The 21,110-nt window shown below is 45.6% G+C and overlaps 2 protein-coding genes across 3 annotated transcripts in view; one reads left to right on the top strand and one right to left on the bottom strand.

Moving 5' to 3' along the window:
* Kcnip1 (potassium voltage-gated channel interacting protein 1) overlaps positions 1 to 21,110 on the top strand; it is a 369,324-nt gene that overhangs the window by 28,132 nt on the left and 320,082 nt on the right. The gene's annotated exons all lie outside the window — the stretch shown is intronic.
* Kcnmb1 (potassium calcium-activated channel subfamily M regulatory beta subunit 1) lies at positions 3,336 to 14,320 on the bottom strand. The gene is made up of 5 exons (XM_004836390.3): positions 13,913 to 14,320; positions 10,462 to 10,619; positions 8,834 to 9,005; positions 4,120 to 4,434; positions 3,336 to 3,686 (listed from the first exon to the last, which is right to left on the bottom strand). The coding sequence occupies exons 2-4, from the start codon at positions 10,593 to 10,595 to the stop codon at positions 4,165 to 4,167; spliced, it is 576 nt and encodes a 191-aa protein (XP_004836447.2). The 5' UTR covers positions 10,596 to 10,619; positions 13,913 to 14,320; the 3' UTR covers positions 3,336 to 3,686; positions 4,120 to 4,164.

Below are 21,110 nucleotides of genomic sequence, written 5' to 3'. Positions count from 1 at the left end.
GCAGGGATTGTATCTGATTCATTTCTCTGTCCCTGTCCAACCTTTTAGCTTTATGGAAAGTAGATATACTATGTAGGGCAATGTAGAATCTTTGCCTTACGGAATCTTCAAAAGTAAGAGTACCACCTGTCTTTATCCCTCAAGTTGAAGCTTAGGCTGGTGAGCTGAGGCTCTTTCTGAAGCTTGGCACTATTAAGATGTCACACAAATGTCTTCTCCAAGTCTGTGAGGAGCTTAGGGGTCCCATTGCCTCTGGTCTCCAAAAGTGGTTTGAGTTCTGGGGGAGGGCACACAGGGCAGTGGGCCAGGTGTGGGTCCCTGGCATGTGTGAGCAAGTGGAAAAATGGTGAAAGCACTAGATGTTCATTAGCAGTGACTTATTAAGAACTGATGAGGACTCTCTGCTCCTATGCAGCCATTATTGCAAAACACATTTTTCCTCAGTGTCTAAATCCATCATGCTTAACTGACCATTATTTCATACTCATCCCACGTGTGAAGTTCTATAAGCACCGACAGGTGTAGCATCTGATACAAGTAGGCCAGAGTCTGTTGACAGGGCGAGGATATTCTTCCCAAGTAAATGAAGGTCAGCATCAATAATGCATGTGGCAAGGGAGGCTAGGCATCCCTACATGGTGCTAAATTTTCTAGAAAGACATGGCCTCTCTCCCTGCAGAGGCTGTTTGGATAATCTGAGTTTCTGTGCATTTTAGTCTCAAATGCAGTTAGGTGGAAACCATGTGTAAAGTAGTCCCTTGAAGTCAGACTCCTAGTTCAGACTTTTTTCTTTTTCTTCCTCTTTTTAAATTAAATGTGGAGGATTTGTATATTCACATGTACTTGTAAAAAAATAAGCTAGAGAGACCCTTCACTACCCTTTACTGAATTTCCTCCAATGGTAATAGCTTGAAAAACTGTAGTACAATATCACAATTGGAACTTTCTCGGAAGACTCAGAAGGCTTTCGAGACCTCCCTGAATTCAGAAAGGAGCAACTCTGGGAATGGTGAGCTGCTTGGTTTTGGAAGGAAGATCCACAGGTAAGAAACTGGAGGGTGCAGGGAGGCATCTGGGCCCTCTGGTTGGAAGTGGCAAGTGTTGATGCCCTGCATGAGGACACCTTTGTGTTGCAGTGATGTAGTGCCATCCTTACCTGGTCCTGTAGCTTTGAGTAGCTGTATCCCTTGGCCTTTCAGCTGGGTCTGTGTGAGTATTGTGGTTGAGATGCCAGGCCCTGGAATCACACAGCCCTGATTCCTAGCTCCTTCTTTTCTAGGTGGATGGCCTTAGCCATCTCCTCTTATAGATGCAACTCTTTATAGTATCTTATATAGCATTATGCTAGTCAGCTTTCTATTACTATTACAAAGATCGAGATAACTAACTTATTTGGAGAAAAGCTTTACTTTGGCTTGCAGTTTTCAGTCCATGATCAGTTGACTCCACTGTTTTGGGCCTGTGGTGAGACAACACATCATGGGGTGAGCACATGGCAGGGAAAAACTTCTCACCTCATGACCAAGGAGCGAAAGAGAAAAAGAGAGGAAAGGACATCCCCCCACCCCAGATCCCTTCAAATGTATGCCCCCAGTGATCTCAAAACTTCCCACTAGGCTCCCCTTCTCAAAGGTCCCATCACCATTCAAGAATGCCATATTGTGGACCAAGCATTTAACCCACTGGCCTTTGAGGCATGCTCCAGATCCAAACTATAGCAAACACCATGTATCATCCACTATTCTAGGAATTTTATGTAGTAACTTATTTAACATCAGTAACTCTTTTTATTGTTTTGCTAATGAAGAGATTAAGGCATAGAAAGGTTATTTGCCCAAAATCACTGGTTATTGATGGCAAGGTTGTATACTTGAACCAAGATGAGTGCTACCAAGTCCACATACTTAACCACTGTTCTGTATTGCTTCTCTTCAAATATGAGCTGGGTTCAATAATACCTCATTGAATTTTTACAAGACAAACTACTGTGCTTAGAACAGTGCCCAATAAATGTAGTAAGCACCAATAAATGCTAATTAACATTATACTTAGAACCTTCTCCCAGAGGTTTTAGGGTATTCATGACTTTCTGTTACTAAATTGTAACTTTCAGTGTGATTACCTGCTATGTGCCAAACTTTCATTCAGTCCTCCCAACTTCCCAATAGAAGGAATACTTTTGTAGATGAGAGAAATAAGAATCAGGAAGTTGAAATCTAGCAGTAATAGAGACAGGACTCAAACCTAAGTGCTGCATCTTAGAGTTACAGCAGTGGAGAGAACTTCAGAGATACCAGTCTAATTTCATACCCAGCCCAGAACCTGTCCTTGGAAATAGTTACTTACTTTGAAAAGCCTGGTCACAGAGAACTTATTTCTTAAACCAGTAGTTTTCATGCTTAATGTGTGCCAATCCCCTGCAGCCATTGTTAAAACATAGAGCATTATCCCCTTGCCCCATGAGGTCACTAGCTTTGAAGGACCTGCACAAGGTCCCAAGGCCACACATGCCTCACAGATCTCCATGAGATCTTGATGCTGCTGCTCCAGGGCCATAGTTTAAGGGTAACTGTTCTTAAGACAACTTGTTAGAATGTGTCTTAGTTCATTTTCTGTTGCTATAACTGAATACCTGAGATTGATAAATTTATAAAGAAAAAAATTTTATTTCTTGCTGTTCAGGAAGCTGGGAAGTCCAAGAGCATGGCACTGGCATCTGCTCAGCATCTGATGGGGCCTTCTTATTGTATCATAACATGGCTGAGGGCATCACATGGTGAGACAGAAAAAGCTTGCTAGCTCAGGTTCCTCTTCCTCTTCTTTAAAGCCACTAATGCCCTCAAGAGGGCCCCACCTTCATGACCTCATCTAATTCTAATTATTTCCCAAAGGTCTCACCTTCAATATCATGAACATATTCATTTGGAAATTAAGTTTCTAAGACAAGAACTTTTGGAGGACACATTCAAATCACAGCAGTGGCCATGATAGTGGCCATACTTCCTCCAGTTGTGCCCTTTCAGGTCTGACAGTTTCTCTAGCAGCCTTAGTACCAGATGTAAGTCCTTCTGTGTCTGGGTTCCCCTCCATCCAGTGTTCTTAAAATTGTGTCCTCAACAGCCTGGCTCGGGAAAAAAAATCCTTTTCCCACCACATTCCCATTTCCTTTGGGAGAACAAGTCCCCCTTTTAACTTTTCCCAGAGAATACTTCCTTTTGCTTTTCTGATTGAAAACAAACAAAACAACATAAAGTCTTCCTATTGTTGAAAATTGAAAATGTACCCCAAAAAGGGAGAGATAAGGAAGAAAATTAAAACTAACCACCATGCTACTGTTAACATTGTTACGCGCTGGTTTATTTGCTTATTTTATTACTCTGTGTATGTAGTCAGTAGGTTCCACAACAGTGGATACAATCAACAGCAGATTGAAAATATTTGGGGAAAAAATTGCATCTGTGCTGAACATAGACAGACATTTTTCTTCTTATTAGTCCCTAAATAATATAGTATTGCAACTATTTATATAGCATTTAAATTGTACTGGGTATTATACATCATCTAGAGATGATTTAAAGCATATGTGAGAATGTGCAAAGGTTATATATAAATATGATGCTATTTTCTATCAGGGACTTGAGCATTTGCAGAGTTTGGCATCAGAGGGGGGTCTTGAAACTCGTTCCCTGTGAATAATGAGGAACAACAGTATTTTAAAATATTGGAATAAAAATATATATAAGACTTAGCATCCTAAAAAGAAAAGCAGTATACTAAGTGTGCCCTGTAAATGGGAGCTGATACTGTGTTTATTGTGGAATTAAAAGAAGGAACTATAGTTTGCTAAGGAGAGTTTCCTGGATAGGTTAGGCAGCCTTGGTGACACAGTAGGAAACAGGGACAAGCTGAGTGAGTGAGGGCAGATAATGGAGAGGTGTAACTGGCTGGCTTCCCCTCTGAGGCACTAGGGTGCCACTGCACATTCTCGAGCAGGAAATTACTTAATAGATTTCCCAAATGTCAACCATGCAACAGAGGACAGGATGGTTTGGAGGGGTGAATGGGAGGACAGAGAAGGAGGGATGGGTGTTCAAGTTGGGAACAGCCCCCGGGACTCACCCAGTCCTCTGTGACCCACGCTCACAGGGCATGATACAGATCAGTCTACCTCTGGGCCGCCAGGATGGAGAGAGAACGGTTGAGCTTTACCATGGCAATAATGAGGAGGCCTCCGGTTAGCAGGAAGGTGGGCCAGAAGAGGGAGAAAAGGAGGGCTTGGGGCCCATAGAGGCGCCGGTACAGAACGCTCGTCTCATTTTCCCGAGTCGTGGAGAAGCAGTAGAAAACCTTTTGCTGGAGGAAATTGGCTCTGACCTTCTCCACATCAGCCCGGGCCATCTGGTAATTTTCCAGGCTGACTGGGATGTAGGAGCACTGTGGGGGAGAAGCAAGAGCACTCATGCATTTGGAAATCTTTGTTTTTAAGGCCCAAAAATGAGGGCTTGGGATGGAGTAAAGATAAATGCTGGCTTTAGGATCAGCCTATGGATAGATCTTGGGACTTCTGTTTGTGCACTGCACAATCCTGCAAGGCATGTTCAGTGTGAGAAGTGTAGAAGGGGGCTGGACAGCCACTTGGTGCATGCATGCCACATGCCTAGATACAATGTTGGAGCAGGGTTCTGCTTCTACTGGCTGTAGAATCATAGACAAGTTGTTTACCCTCTCTGGGCCTTCATACCTTTATCACTTAAATGGATTAGAAGCAATATCACTTTCAAAGGACATTATTAAAGAAGTATTTGTACATAACTATCTAAAGGAAACCAATGAGTGACACAAGCCAAAGGGCTAATGGGCTCTGTATTTGGATTCTGGACAGAAGTCATGGGCTGAATTGCCTACAGGGTTTATGCAGGTAATATCAGCAAGTGAAGCAAGCCAGGCAGTGAGGAGCTGAAAAGTGTGGACTGGCTCTGCCTTGTGCAGGACAGGATTGTCAGGAAGTAGTGGTGTTGTGAAAAGGATAGAGCCAGCTGCATCCAGACCGGCAGTCACCACTCCATCAGAACCATGGATATGGACCATCCAGAAGATCTTTAGTAGCTTGTTGATAAGTCAAGGAAAGTCAGAAAGCCAGATTTTAACATAAACTCTCACAATTTAAAAATGTTGGCAGCAATTCACATTGAAAAGTCTTTGAAGTCTAACCCTGTTTGAGCCAAACAAAATATGTTGGCAAGCCAGTATTTTGACACTAGGATCCAAAAGAAAGAGAGAATGGGTTGAAAAGAGCCTTGGGCAGGCAGAGCATGATATATGTTTAATTCTGACACTGATCATTGTTATTAGGAAGCTTCTGGCCAGTTCTAATGAGACCCAGCTGGAAAGTTCTTCAAAGAATGCAGGAAATAGAGACCTTGGTTTTATGCCTCAGGGCCTGACTACAATTTATGTGACCCTCTGGGAAACATTTTGCAAGTGTTGTCCCCACTGGACAAAGAAAACTTGGAGGCTGCTCACTAGCCTAAGTTCCTACCATCAGAATTGCTGAGCATGGACCCAGGGATACATGTTTCCTTCAGGCACTGAAGTTTGAGGACCACCACCGGTGTGAAACCATTTTCCAAGATAAAATATGTAAATGAAACCTAAATGGCACATATTGAGACTACTTCTCTCCAGGCCTCAGTGACTCCCTGGATTTGAATTACGTCTCCAATCCAGAGCTGCCTGCCCCAATGATGCTCAGTCCCATAGCATAGAGATTGCTTGTATTGTGTTTCTAACCATCTGGGAAATGGGGCAACTACATTCAGCCTCAGGTCCCCATCCAGCCTGGGAGCACCTGAGGCTGAGGAGAAGCTGACTTTTGAGGAATATGGCATTTAGAGCTCTTAGGCATGGTGAAGTGTTCAGGAGCACGTGGTGCAGTCCCAAGCTTAGTGCTAGATGGTCTGGCCTGAGTGTCCTCAATGCCTTTGACCATGACCTTGGGTAACTATCCATTCAGCAAAGGTATATTCAGCTACTAGCTCTGAGTTGTTTGTCCTTGGCAACTGCCACAACCAATGTGAGCCTTGTAAAATGGGTTGGTGAGGGTGCCTGCCTGGCAGAACTGTCCTGGAGATTAAACTAAATGATTCATGTAACACACTTAGTACAGAGCCCTACACAAGTTGAGTCCTCAAAAATGGAAGATGTTGTTAGTATCATGACTAATGATATTATCAATATATCTATAAATTGGTGACAGCTGCTTCTCTCTTTTATTAAAGAGTGGTCTACGGATGAGATCTGAAGTAGGGTCTTCTGCCCACACCAGGGGCCCGTTTCCCTGTTTGGTGTTTCTCTGGGTACTTAATGCTGACCTGTGTGACAAGATGCTAGGATTCACTCCTCACGGGCACCCACAGAGGCCTGAGGCTGCTTGCACCCCCTCACCCTGCCCAAGGCCCAGAGATCCCTGAGTTACAGTACTTGGATAATCTGAAGTGATTCAGCTTTCTTCCCAAACCCTAAATCTTCACTGTCCTCAGCATGGACAATGGAAAGGATTCAGCTTGCCTTCTTCAGGCTAAGACTTGGGGCAGAACCTGAGAGCAAACTGTCGCCTATTCCTCAGAGCAGGAGACCAAATGAGGCAGCCTTGCCTGCCCTTTCACACCTTTACAGCAGACCACTAGCTGACATGGAGCTGGCTCCCTGCACCCCTGTGCTGAGGTAAGGTGGAGGGAGCAGCTGACCACCAGCCAGCATCTCAGCCAAACTGTGAAGGGCACTTGCACTTTACGCAAAGCCTCATTAGCACTAATGCTGGTGGTGCTGGGTGCTATGACTCAGAAGAGAGGACAGCATTGGTCCCAGTGCCTCCCTCCTACACAAGAGGAAGGCTCTTCATGCTGCTGAAGCTCGTTTGTGAGACAAACTGCACTCTGGGTCCTCTGAGTGGCAGCCTCAGTATCAGGAGACAGCGTGCAAGCCAGCCTGCCCCCCAGCCCCCTCACACTCAAGAAGGGCACCAGTGAGCGTCCCATCTGCTTACCCTGAAAATGTGTTCCTTGTTCCTGGGACACTGACTGCCAGAAAGGAGGCAGGGTCCAGCCATAGGAGCTAATTCTTGTAGGTGGGTTCTGAGGCTGCCTTCCTGGGGTCAGGCTGCAGCTTGCAGTGGTGACAGAGCATGTCTGATCCCTGTGCACTGCCCAGACCTGCTTCTCCCTGACTGCTCTATCCTGTTGAGATCCTGCAACCTCTACCCCCACCCCATGCGCCCTAGCCTTTCCCATCCCATCACACAATTCTGTTTTCATTCATCCATGGTGCAAGTCTGTGTCTGTCCAGTAAGTGAACCCATAGGCTGCTGGCTCAGTCTCCCGGCACCCTCTGATCATACCTCAGTGCTTTGGTTGCTCACAGCAGTAATGTCCAACCTTAGAATCACTGGGGGACCTCTATAAACTGATCCATGCCCTGATGTTCTACTTCAGTTGGTCTTGTGCAGGAGTCTGCTTTTGTTAAGCACCAACCCCTGGGGGTTCCTGGGGGGGTCTCATGCACAGCCAGAGCTAAGACAGCCAGGGCTCACAACCTGACGTTTAATTCTGCAGTTGAATAGCTGAAGTACTTTGCAGATAGCCCTCAGACTACCCTTGATGCCTGTTCCAGCTACATGAACCCCACCAGCTGTTGTTTTCTGTAATCAGCCTTCCAATCCTGCCTCTCCTCAGCCCTTCTCTCCACCACACCTGTTCCAGGGCCCACCTGTGAGGGTTCCTCCTCCCAGACCCTGTGCATCTAGGGCCTGCCTGACTTAAAAAGCATAACCCAACGCCTTTCTGAGAACTTGCCTCACTATCTGGAGAACATGGCTTCTCACTTAACCCCAGTAACTAACTCTCTGTGTCGCCTGTCCTTTCCCACTAGGTATTGTCCAGCTATGAATGCTTTTCTCCTGAATCCCACAGCCCTGATGTGGGATGTGCTGTTGAACAAATGAATGGAAGGAAGGAAGGAAGGAAAAAGAAGGCAAAGGAGGGGAGGAGAGGTGGCAGTGGAAAAGAAGGGAAGAAAGAAAGGAAGGAAGAAGGGAGGAAGGAAAGAGATAAAGAGGGAAAAAAGGAAGGAAGGAAGCAAGGGTAGGCTAGTCAAGAGACAAGGAGGACTGGAAGAGAAGAAAGGAAGGAAAAGGAGGAATAGGTGGGAGGAGGAGGAAGGGGGAAGAAGGAGGAGAAGAAAAGAGAACAGAGGTTGGAGGTAGGGAGGGAGGGAAGAAGGAAGAAAGGAGGGAAGGAAGAAAACTGAGGCACTTTGTCTTTCCTTTAGGAGGGCTGTGATGATTTTTTTTTTTTTTCTGGATAGGGAGGGTGGGATGCTGAGAGATAGCGTGGGAAAACCTCTTAAACATTTGTCTGTAGAGGTTGCTGCAGTCGAGGTCCCTGGCTCCCTGGGGACTCCTGGGGTCCCATCTGTGGGGCTGGCTCTGGGCCTGGCCTCTGGTTTGACTCCATGGATGGAACAGACATAACGACACTACACTATAACCACTGCTTCTGCTCTGAGCTCCCACTACCCACCTGACACCAAGCTGACACATTACTCAGTGTCCCTCACTTCATCACAGCACTTTCTGATGCAGCATTCATGTCCATTTGACAAAGATGGAACATGAGGCTCCCAGGAACCAAGTGGCCTGTCCTAGTGGCAAATTCAAACCCAGGTCTCTGGCTTGATCTCATGCCAGCAGCAATACCTTGCTCAAGTTTGTTAATCTTTCTCAGCCTTGGAGACATACATAGGGCCAGGCTCACATACCCTTCTTCCAGTTCCGTACCTGCTGGTTCTGGTCCCGAGTGTCCTCAGTGTGGTACAGTACAGCCCACCTGCCCACAGCTGATACGTTGACCCACAGGCATGGATACTGGGGCACCTTCTTGCCCTCCAGCTCCTCCTGGTCCCTGATGTTGGTCTCAATCAGGTGGCAGGTGGATTCCTGGGTCCACACACTAGAGAAAACACACACACACGTGTACATGTAGAGAGACATTTTAGAACTACATTGACACACAAAGAGCACTCAGTCTAAGTCTCAGATCCCTGAGAAGTCTTTAGAGAGACCCAGGGCTAGGATCCTCATCTTGCCATAAGCATGCAGCCCTAAAGATTCAGGACTTCAGAGTCCTCGGCCACAGGGAGGAAGTTTGGGATCAGAGTATCAGAGTTGGTCAGGATCTTGAACGTCATCTACATAAGTGGTTCTTGACCTTGACTACTCACTCAAAAACTCAACTTTTAAAAAGATTCTCTTGTCCAAGCCACAATGAATTTCTCATGTAGTTTTGGATGTTTTCTTTTTTAAAGCTCCCCAACGTGGTTCTGATATGCAGCCAGGCCCAAGACTCATTCACATCTTCATCTTGCAGAGGTGGATAGAATATCAGCTAGGCCAAACAACTTTTCTGGAGCCCCTCAGGACTTAAGGGTTGGTCTGAGTGGCTCCACAGTCTGTGCTGTTTCTCCAGAAAAGAGCAGTTTCAGGAGGGGCTTGTTTTGTGTGGAGGTGGGGAGGCCGGAGGGATGCAGTTTAATGTGGAGATAATGTGGGAGGCTCACAGCAGCTCTGAGCAGTGCCTCACATGGGCAAGATTCCAGCATGGCATCACTCCAGGGTTGTAAAAAGTGAGGGCAGTGCAGCCAGGAGAAGCTGACAGGCTCATCAACACATGATCAAGACAATTGTGACTCATTCCACATTTATTGTACAAAAGACCGATTGCCAGACAGGACAGGGCACAGGGAGGAATCATAGGGTCAGCTAGAATGTGACCAGAGGAACATGGCTGCAGCCCTTTACTTTCCCCCTGGGATACCCCACCCAGAGGAAGGGTCTGAGACCCTCCTATGGACAGGTTGAGTCTCAACATGTGTTCCAAACAGGACATGAATCAGGAATTTTGTAGCTCTTCTTTAAAAGCCAGAGGGGTTGACATGTCAGGGAGCAAGGGCATAGAACATTCTCCCAGATGCCTGAATAAAATTGCAGAGGAGCAGATATTGGCTCAATGCAGATACTTCCAAACATGATATGGTGTATTCAAGGAGGGAGTGAGTTCCCCATCCTTGAGATATTCATCAGGAGGATGAATGCACACCTAACCAGGATGTTTCAGAAGGGAGAAAACTATGTAGATGAGCTGCCAAAGTCTCTGATTCCCCGATTCCTCCTGAGATCAAACATGCACTGAGGGCTTTGCCTGGATCCTTCTTCCATTACCACCAGTTCCCAAACTCCAGGGCTCAGGTCCCTCCCAGCTCTTGAATGCTTGCCCCTCAGAATGAGGATTATTTTTACCCTCCTGCCTGGGGTGAGGGTTGAGGAGAGGGGTAGGAAGAAGGCTGGAGTTCCTTGAGGGTCTCAGAGCCTTAAGGGAGAGCCAGGGGCAGGGCAGGGGAGTGCAGTACCTTTTCTGGTAGAGAGGCAGTACAGTTGTGCCCAGGATATAGTAGGTGATGACAGCACACACCACCATGGCCACTCCCAGACAAAGGGCTCGAGTCTCTCCCCGCTTCTGGGCCATCACCAGCTTCTTCCCCATGTCCACTGAGGGTAGCAGTCATTTCTAGGGCCACAGAGGCAACAGAAGTGAGATGAGCCCAAGTGGCAGGTAAACCATAAGAGGGAGAACAGGTGAAAGGGGAGCGTACTCCAGTGCCAGTGCTGTTCCTGTTTATACATGGAGCTTTGCAACTTTCAGAGGGCTTTTATGACATCCCTCCCCCAAAGCCTCCCACCAGCTTTGACAAGTGTCACCATCTGTGTTCTGCAGACGATAAACCTGTGGCTCAGAGAGAAAAAGTGCCACGCCAAGATCTCACTGCATAGGATGGGCACAAGAATGTCCCCCAAGAACATACATGTTCTAATCCCTGGAAACTGTAAATGCTATTAGATATGGCAAAACTTTGCAGAAATGATTAAATTAAGGATCTTGAGATGTGGAGATTATCTTGGATTATGCATGTACACCATAAATGTAGTCACAAAGGTCCTTACAAGAGGGAGGCAAAGAGAGATTAGAAACAGACGAAGAGAAGGTGATGCAACCAGGGAGAGAGATTGGAGTGATGTGGCCAAAAGTGAGGGAGTGTTGAAAGCCACCAGAAGCTGGAGGAGCAAGGAACCATGGGCCTCTGGAGGAAGTGCAGCCCCGGACCCTTGGTGATTTTGGACTTTTGGCTTCCAGAACTGTGAGGTGGTAGATTTCTGTTATTTCAGGCCATCAGGTCTATGGTCATTTGTTACAGCGACCACAGGAAATTAACATGAGCAAGCTGTGCACTTTCTCCTGGGTCACTCATCTCCTAGAGAAACTTAGATCATTTCACAGTTCTACAGAGAAAGAGTCCCAGTTCCAGGCTGGTTGGACTAGGGGCAGCATACAGAGAAGGGGAAGAGGGCCCGGAAGGGAAATTACCAGAGGAGCCAGGAGGTTCTCTATAGGCAGGATCCCTGTAAGAGAGATTGCCCCCTTCATGCCTCAGAAATCTTTTCCTTATTTCAGGGATGAAGCCACCATGGGCAGAAGTGGAGTGGAAGGAAGTTGCTTGCCTGCCCCCCCCCCGCCCCCTTCTTGTGGCTACAGCCCTTCGTTTTCCTCCTGGCTTATCCCACCCAATGCAAGCAAAGGTTCCCATCCTTCCCCACTAGGTCCACTGAACACTCCCAGGAGCATGAATCTGGACAAACCTTTTCAAGAAAGAGCCCCCAATCCATGCTACCCAAGGCCACAAAGCTGCCCTGCTGAGGTCCTAGTGTAGATTTCCCATGCATTCTGCAAGCTGACCAGGCCCTCTCTATAAACATTTTTGTGGTTATTTTTTGTTTATCTAAGGTAACTATAATATATTTCTACCCAAAATACCAGGGCTGTGGGATTTGTTCTCTCTGATCCTCCATTTTAGGAGAGATTTTAGCTAGTTATCAGGGAGGACTTTATTTTCCTTGCCAGGTCCCCAAAGTAACACACACATTATCTTTATAAATTAGAGCGTGTCCGGGAGACAAGCATTAGCCTAAAGAGATATTTAGCAGAGTGCCTTATTTTCTTTTCTTTTCTCTTCTAACTGTTGGACTGTTTCAAATGTCCATTCCAAGGTCCTTGACACCCTCCCCAGCCCAGCCAGTTCTTCCCTTCCACCAGGACAGTCCAGCTCAGACACCACAGGAACCCTGTCACAACCTCCGGTGGGCTGGTCCATCTCCCTTTTGATTGACAGAGATGGAACCCAATGATAATGATATATCTTCCCTAATAGAGACATTACAGAGTCACGGTGGGCAAACGTTTCCCCTGCCGAAGACAGATGGTCTGTTCTTTTTCCTTTTGTTTTCTTCCTTGTGAAATGGGAAACCCACACCATTTTCTATCTGGTGCCCATTTTTTATCTGGTGCCCATCCAGATATTCATGGGTAAAGCAGTATGATCACCTGGATGTGTGTGACTTCCTTTCTGGGGACTTCCAAGTGTCACTGTCATCTGGTCCAGGAACAACGGGGCATAGATTTGGGCCCAGTGGGAAATCACCTCTTGGGAATCTAGGCATAGTGCCCTTAGCAAAACTCTTCTCCCTGGGAAGGCTGGTGCACACTTGCTGGGGTACCTTGTGGGAGGGCACCTTCCAGCTAATCAGCCTCTTCCTAGGGGGTGCCTGCTCTACCGATGGCTTCCTGCATCCTGCCAAACTCCTGGGCACTCCTAAGGCTGGTGAAGGCAGGAGCCCTGCTTTTACCAGTACCAGGGGCTCTGGAGGGAAGGAAACAGGAGGCCCCTGGGTCATAGAGAGGTCTGGCACCTGCAGCTTGTACAGGTCCCACCAGTCTGTAATGCCGTGTTGGATCTGTTGCCTGTGCTGGGGGTATAAGTTTGTAGGCTCATGATAAATCCTCTTAAACCCATTCCCATGTGTGGAATTCTGTTGAGAAATAAGACTTACATGGGAAGTTGGGATTCAACATCCACAGCGAAAGCCTTCTGGCAGGAGGAACCCTGAGAAACACTATTATCCCTGAGGCCCAGACAGGAGGAAATAGGTCTCATCAGTAACAGAAGGAGATTTCAGTTGAGTTCCAAGAACATCCCAGTTTTGAAAGGTGCTAATATTTCTGTAATTTTAGGGTGGGTTGTCCTATTTAGAAAGGTCACTCTGGGTCTGGGCTGGATTTAGGAAAGATGGAAAAAGGCAAAGGAAAAGTCCTGAGTGATCTGATAGTTGGGTTGATGTCCTCTTCCTTAGATGGATGGGGAACAGAGTACACTGAGAGTTGGCTGGCGTGTAGGGAACGGGGAGGTCTGAGATCATCTGACATGAGATCAAATGCTGGCTTTGCTGTTTAGCAACCATGTGACTGTAAACAGGAATGCGAGTACCTGCCTCAGAGAGTTGTGATAAAGACCATGTGATGTATTGAATATCACTCATTTATCACTGAAGAAGCCCTTGATAAGTATCAGCTATTATTATTAACAAAGGAAACCATGGCAGTTGGGAGCAGAAGCGTGAAGCACTCTTGCCAAGCCTATTGATTGCCTCATCCTTGCATGGCTGACTGTGGCAGGACTGGACCTTATCTCCAGGCTGTTACCTTTTGGCCATTCTAGAGGCTGGGACTAGAGGGCCTGGGACTGAGCTCCCAGTGTGACCTGGCCAATTTGCCACCCTCAACTAACGACAGTCCATAGTTCCCAGACACCGGCCCCTCTGGAGCTCAGAATCAGACGATTGGCAGCCCAAGAGAAGGGAGTTCCCACTGCCCTTTCCACACCTAGTCTCAGGCCACTTTTTCCATCCATCTCCCCTGCAATCCCCAGTCTTGGAAAACTACTTCCCAGCACTCACAGATCCAATACTTACAGTTGCCTGCTGCCCTGGAGGTCTTCAGCAAGTGGATGATTTCTTTCTTCCCAGCCTCCTACCCCCACCCTAAAAGAGGCTTCAGAGCTGCAGCAGAAAGTTTGGCCTCTCAGCCATCTCCAGGGAAGCAGCTTTTGGTCTCTTGTGGCTTGAGCCTCCATGCCCAAACATGGTCAAGTCTGAGCACACAGGATCGGGACACAAACACAAACTCCGCAGAGCAGGTATCCAGCCTATAAACCGCAGCCACTGTTCAGGCCCCACACCCACATTTCCCAGAGTCACAGGGGAAAACCAATGTCAAACAATACAAGCAAGTTGAGAACCCAGAAAAGACCATCCGGGTGTATTTAGAAACTTTTCTTCTTTACTTGGTCTCTCAGGGCAGGCAGAGGAGCCAGGAATAGGAAATGATTTTCCTTTTGTGTCTTAGGAGAGGGAGGAGGAGATGAAGCCCTGAGGGGCTGGGCTTCTCCTCAACTCTGGTATATCCACAGTGGAGCAGCTAAACCCTCCTGGCTTTTGTACTTTTAAGCTGTGTGACCCTGGGAAAGTCATGGCACCTTTGTGGACCTGTTTCTCACATGTGTTATTGGTGTTTTTTTTAAAAAAAATGTTCAGAATAGAAATGGTAGCAATTTAAGGAAAGGGAAAGGAACCCACCTTTTAAGGATCAGCCAAGCTGGAGCTAAGAGTATGGAATGCCCCACTGCTGCTTCTGGCCAGCCAGGTCCAAGGACAGCTGGCTTGTCCAGGGACCTCTCACAGGCTATTAAAATACGATTTGGGCGCATAGGCAGATTTGTTCCTATCAGTCAGCAAGAGAAAAGCAGCGTCTGTAGGCAAAAACATGCTTCTAGACATCCCTCTATTTCCTCATCTGTGAAGTGGATGTTGCTAGAACTAAAAATCAGCAATAGAAACAAACTCATCCTTGAGGCCCCCCTGAGCATCAGGCATGGTGCTGGAGGTTAGCTGTCTATCTTTCACTTTCCCAGGTGATCGGAGGAAGAAGCTGAAACAGAGGCTTGCAGGCTTTAGGTAATTGGGCAGGAGGCAGAGCTAAAGCTGGCCCTTCTAGGTGGCAATGTTACTGACCCAGTAGGGCTCTCTCCTGACCCAGGGCTGTTCCAAGACCTTACATCTTTACCTACATAGTATAGTCCCTGGCCACCTGAAGTTCTGGAATTCACTCCAGGTGCCCAGTCACCAGCTGGTGGCTGCAGCCCAGCCATTCCTGCCAAATGGGCTGCATCCTGTAGCTGCTGTGAAGCAACAAGAGGACCAGGGAGGAAGAGCTGACATTCAGGCCTCCCTGACACTCTCATGCACTTAGTGCCTGCTGCCTGACCTCTTCCTAATTGAATCACTCTAACAGGAGAGTCAGTTTTCTATCTAATGAGCATCAGCAAAGGGGAATATTGTAGTCTAACCTTAGACCTTACAGGAAGACTGACAGTGAGGGACATGGGATCTGGAATTAATCCCCACGACAGTGATTGTCAGAATGGTTCTTGGTCTATTCAGGGGCCAGAACAGTCCTTCTGGGACCATGAACAAATGCAGAAATGTCACTCCTGCTCCCCTGGGGGAGAGATACATAGTGCCATTTTTAAGTATGACTAAAGGGCTACTTACTTAAAATTCACTAAAGGGTTTAGAGAAGGTAACACATTTGGGATTTATAAACAAATACTAGCATATTTCCCAATGGTCTTCTCTTAGAAGAAGAGAAGCTGGGGCCAGGATTTAGCTCAGTGGTTCCGCCACTTGCCTTGCAAGTGCGAGGACCAGAGTTTGATCTCCTGTACCAAAAAAACAAAAAAAAGAGAGAGAGAAGCTGGCACCTGCCAGCTCTTCTGCTGCACCTATGTGAACCACTACCTTCTGTGTTTTTTGAGGAATGAGAGACCATCAAAGCTACACAACTACCCATCTAAACTACCCACACTATCCATGTAGTGTAGAGATTGTACTTTCCAAATATGGTGACACCAATGTATATCGAATCTCATATATTATTTTTACAATGTGACATCCACATTCTTCCATCAAGAGGGATATTTCTGTCCTTTTTCCTTCACCCTGGGTGGAACTCTGTAACTGCTATGACAGGTTCCAGGTGATAGCCCCAGCTTAGATCTCAGCCAGCAATTACTTTAGCATATCTCATTAGACATAGGAGTGAAGGAGTCTGCAGAGTCCCCTGTCTTAAGTTCCCCAGCAGAGGCCTCAGACATCATGGAAGAGAGACAAGCCATCCCCTCTGGAATCTCTCTGAAATTGCAAATCACAAATCCGTGAGTGGAATAAATGAACGTTTCATGCATTGGGATATGTGTTGGGGTGATTTGTTATCCAGTCATAGTAACTAAAACACATTGTAAGTAGTTTAAAAGGGGACATGTTGCTTGCTGGTTGTGGCGGTTGTGGCTGGTTGTATAAGGCAGAGTTTCAACTTGATTGGTTTTGGCATCCACAGAGATTGGTAGAGCACAATTCTAGGTGGTCATGGAGGTGTGGCCTTGGGGTCTGTGTCTGGTCCCTTGCCCCTTCTACTCTGGTACTCTTTCCATTCCCCGCTTCCAGGCCTTCACAAACTAAGCAATTTTTCTCCACATACCTTCTACCGTGATGTCTCTACCTTGGAGACCCCTGACCATGGACTGAAACTGTGAGCAAATTAAACCTCTTCTTCTTTAAGTTATGGCTGTTAGATATTGTGTCTCAGTGACAAGAAAGCTGACTAATACAAAATATTATTACTAGAGAAGTGGGGTTGTTGCTGTGACTTTACCTGATCATATAGTTAGAAGCTGTTATGGCTTAGATCTGAATGTTTCCTCAAAGCCTCATGTGTTCAGAGGTTGGATATTTGGCAGGTGATTGGATCACGGGAGTGCTATACTTATTGGTGGATTAATCCATTGATGAATCCAAATCTAAATGTGCTGTTAGGAGGTGAGGCTTGGTGGGAAGACTCAGTTCGCTGTGGGCATAAACTGGAAAGGGATATCTCCCTCTCTATTTTTCCCTTCCCTCTCTTTTTCCTGGCTGCCATGAAATGAATAGCTTTCCCGTGTTCTAGGCCCTCCTACCATGCTATTTCAGCCTTGGAGCCGGCCGACTATGGACTACAGTATGGCCAAAGTAAACCGTAATAAATCTGAACTTCTTTAATTTATAGGTTCCAAGTACTGCATCCCAGCGATAAGAAATTAACTAAGACAGAAACCTTTGGAACTGATCTGTGGGAGGAGTTGGGAAAGATTTGGAGAAGTGGGCTAGAGAAGCCTTAGAATACAGTAAGCAGAGTCTGACAAATAATCCTGATCAGAATTCAGAAGATCAGAATGCTGATAGGAATGCGGACAGTAAAGTCCAGGCCTAGGAGGTTTCCATTGGGAATGAGAACTCCCTTGATAGTTGGACTGGCAGCCATGTATGTTACACTCTAGCTTAAAAATTTTTTACACTTTGCCTCTGTTCTGATACTTGGTGAAAGACTGAGATTAAGGATAATGGACTAATTAATATGGTGGAGGAAATTCAAATTAGCCTAAAATTCAGGCTGTGGGATGTTTACTGCAGGCTGCTTTTAGTCAGATTTATAGTGAGAATTGAGAGGAAAAGGCAGGGCAGAAAAACTTAAACTGAATAACTTAAATTTTGGCCCAGAAGGAACCATGTATAAAATTGGAGCCAAAGAAGTTATGGCTGCTAAAAAGATTAGCACCATTAAAAAGAAACCAAGCACTGCTGGTTGTGGTGGCACATACCTGTAATCCCAGTACTCCAGTGGCTGAGGCAAGAGGATCACCACAAGTTCAAGGCTGACTGAGTTTGAAGCCAGCCTGGGCTACATAGTCAGTTCAAGGCCAACCTGAAGTATAAACTACATAGCAAGATCCTGTCTCAAAAAATCGAAAACCCCCAAAAACAAAAACAAAAAAGAAAAATACTTTGTACAGAAACAAGAAGAAGGATGCCTTGAAAGCATGTCAGAAGTCAGAAAGTCCTCACCTATTACAGATTCAAGGGTGCAAAAGTTTTAACTGTTTTGTTGAGAAGAGTGTGTGTGAGCTCTGTTTGAGAAGGGTCTCCTAGGATTCATTTTACCATGCTCAGCTGTCCAGACATTCAGAGTCCAATATAGCCATGATCTAAGGGGGCCTGGCTACTGCTTTTACTGACAGCAGACCTTAGCATTGTCCATGTGATGCTGGTCTTACTGACATGCACAATTCAGGAGTTATGGGGTCAGGAAGGCTTCCACCTAGATTTCAAAGGAAGGCCTAGAAGACCAGGCAAGGAGCCCAAGAGGGCAGTGCATGAAACTGTAAGAGTGAAGTTGAAAGTGCAATGGAGACCTCAGCAAGTTGGGTATATCAGTCAGTATTTACTAGAGAAACAGATATAACACAAGTATATAAATATATATAAGAATTTACAAGATTGGCTTACAATGGCCACCCAACAGGGTCAGATAAGAATGAATCCAGAGGGTCTGTCTTCACACTGGAGACTGAAGGATTTAGTTGAAAGTCGAGCTCACTGCAGTGTCCCCTGTGAGTCCATATCAGGAAGCTGATGGGTCTGTACTGAAAGGCTCACTGGAAGCCAAAGAGTTTGTGCTCTAAGGCAGGAGATGACATCTAAGGCAGGCAAAAATGGGAGCTCCTCCAAAGGAACAGAAATAGCCATGACCTTCCTCATTTCCTCTTGATAACATCCAAGCAATGAGCTGCCCTAGGGTGGATCTCCCATGCTCCAGGGTGTGGAATTGCTGAGCTCATTTAGCTAAGCTTCTCTTAACCAGACCTCTCAAGTTGACATAGTCATTCACCTATCACATTGGAAATGCCAAGGAACATGGAATGTCTGCTGAGGAAAGCTATAGGATATAAATGGAGCTGTCTCGAGAGAGGCCCTTAGGCTGCAACCAGCAAGGTCATAAAGGTGGAGCTACCTAAGACCATTGGAACTCATGTTTTACCACTGTGTGAACTGGATACTGGATATAGAGCTATAGGCTATATCTATAGGGTAAAATGTTTTCCCTACTGGATTTTGGTCCTGCTTGGGTCTAACTTTTTTCTCTCCCTCTATTCTTCCCTGTTGGATTGGGAGTGTTTACCCTGTGCTACTGTACCTTGGGATTGTGTAACATGTCTTTTATTTTTACAGAGATTCACAGCTAAGAGCTTGCCTTGAGTCTCATAAGAGACTTTGGTTCTTGGATTTTTTAAAAAATGCTGAAACTGTTGAGTCTTTGGGGAAGGGATTATTGTGTTGCTGTTTGTATGCAGGATAGTTGTATTATGTTAGGCAGAATCATGGACTTGGTTTTGTCTTTATCTGGAGATTAAGTATGATTTAAGGAGATGTGTTTGGGTAGCAAGTTGAAAAGGGGTGGAATGTGGTAGTTAGGGTGGGGTTTCAACTTGATTGGGTTTGGCATCTGTCCCAGAGATTGCAGGAATATATTTCTAGGTGTGTGTGGGTAGGTCATAGGGGCATGACCTTGTGCTTTATGTCTGGCCCCTTGTCCTTGCTGCTCTGGCACTCTTCCCCTCTTTTGCTTCCCAGCCTCCACAAACTAAGCAACATTGCACTTCCATTGCCCTTCTGCTATGGTGTCTCTGCCTTGAAGCCAGCTGATCATGAACTGAAACTGTGAGCAAATTAGGCCTCTCCTCCTTAAATTTGTGGCTGTTAGGTATTGTGTCTCAGTCACAAGAAAGCTGACTAATATACTGGTAATAGTGGTAGTATAAAACCAGTGGGAATTAAAAAGCCTGACATTACTATATGGAGTGTTAAAGATGAGGGAATAGTTTAGAATTGCTATATCTAACCTTGTGTCAGGTCACACACTACTGCACAATGGAACAGAAAGGCAGAGACATGGGAAGGTGTTTTTGTTTATTGAGCATCTGCAATGTGCCACATCTATGTGCATATCCATAATATAAATATATACATACAAGCATCCAGTATGTAGTCAGACAGTAGTCTTCCCTTATATGAGGTTTTACTTTTTGTATTTTCAGTTGCTCTTATTCTGAAAACATTAAATAAAATATTCCAGCAATAAGTAATCCATAAGTTTTAAATAACTTTCATTATAGTATATTGTTATGATCGTCTATTTTGTTATTGTTCATCTTACTGTTCCTAATTTATAAATTAAACTTTATCACAGATATCTATGTACATATGTATAGGAAAAAACATAGTATAGATAGGGCTTGGTACTCTGTAGTTTGAGGCATCCACCGAAGATCTTGGAGAGTATTATCTGTGAGAAAGGGGTAGTACTGGCCACATATGCAAGTATACATACAGATACACTCCTCTCAATAACCTCTACAAAAGGCCTCATTCTTTCTGAGAGCAAAAGACACAGTGACCTTCCAAAGTCACACGCTGGCACGTGATATTATGGGGCCTGGATTTGAACCCATTCATACCCGTTGCTGCCACTGCCCATCCCCATCCTTCTGTCTCCCCATGACTCCCTAGAAGCAGTTTCCAAGAGAACCAGTATTTCAGTATGGCATTGACTCTAGCTACTATATAGCCCCCCTCATCTGAATCTGTAAGCCTTTCCAGATTATGGATCCATTTATTTATTTAAGCCCTTTTGAATCAATATCCAGTCCCATCAACACTTGGGATAATAAGCCCCATGACTCAAACTGGCATCTGGGTCTTGAGGCCCTGCCAAGTGTGTATCATTTGCTGAGTGCTGCAAGGAGAGGGAGTGAGGCACTCTCTGGCCTAGTGAAGCTGAGACTCAGACATTTTAGCACCTGCCATTTGAGGCTCTGAGTACATTCCTGCACTGAGGCAAATGAGCGAGGCCTCTTCCTTGTGGGGAGAGGATATTTGACTTTCAAAATACCAAGCATAAAAGAAAATGATGTTTTCTAAGGGAGAGAATGTCCCGTGATCTCCCTTATCTACAGGATTGCTGTCTGCAGTTTCAGTTACCCACAGTCAACAGTGGTCTGAAAATATTACATGCAAAATTATAGTCATAAACAATTCATAAATCTTAAATAACTTTCAGCAAGTGTATCATTGTAGTTGTTCTATTATTATTAATTATTGTTAATATTTTCTGTGCCTAGTTTATGGCTTAAATTTGCCTACATATATATATATAGGAAAAAACAATGTGTATAGAGTTTAG

The sequence above is a fragment of the Heterocephalus glaber genome, unplaced genomic scaffold, assembly GCF_053883595.1.
Source record: "Heterocephalus glaber isolate CG9 unplaced genomic scaffold, H.glaber_assembly_v1.0 deba00001606, whole genome shotgun sequence".
In the NCBI taxonomy this organism is placed as follows: Eukaryota; Metazoa; Chordata; class Mammalia; order Rodentia; family Bathyergidae; genus Heterocephalus; species Heterocephalus glaber.
This window is presented reverse-complemented; position numbering and strand designations above follow the sequence as displayed.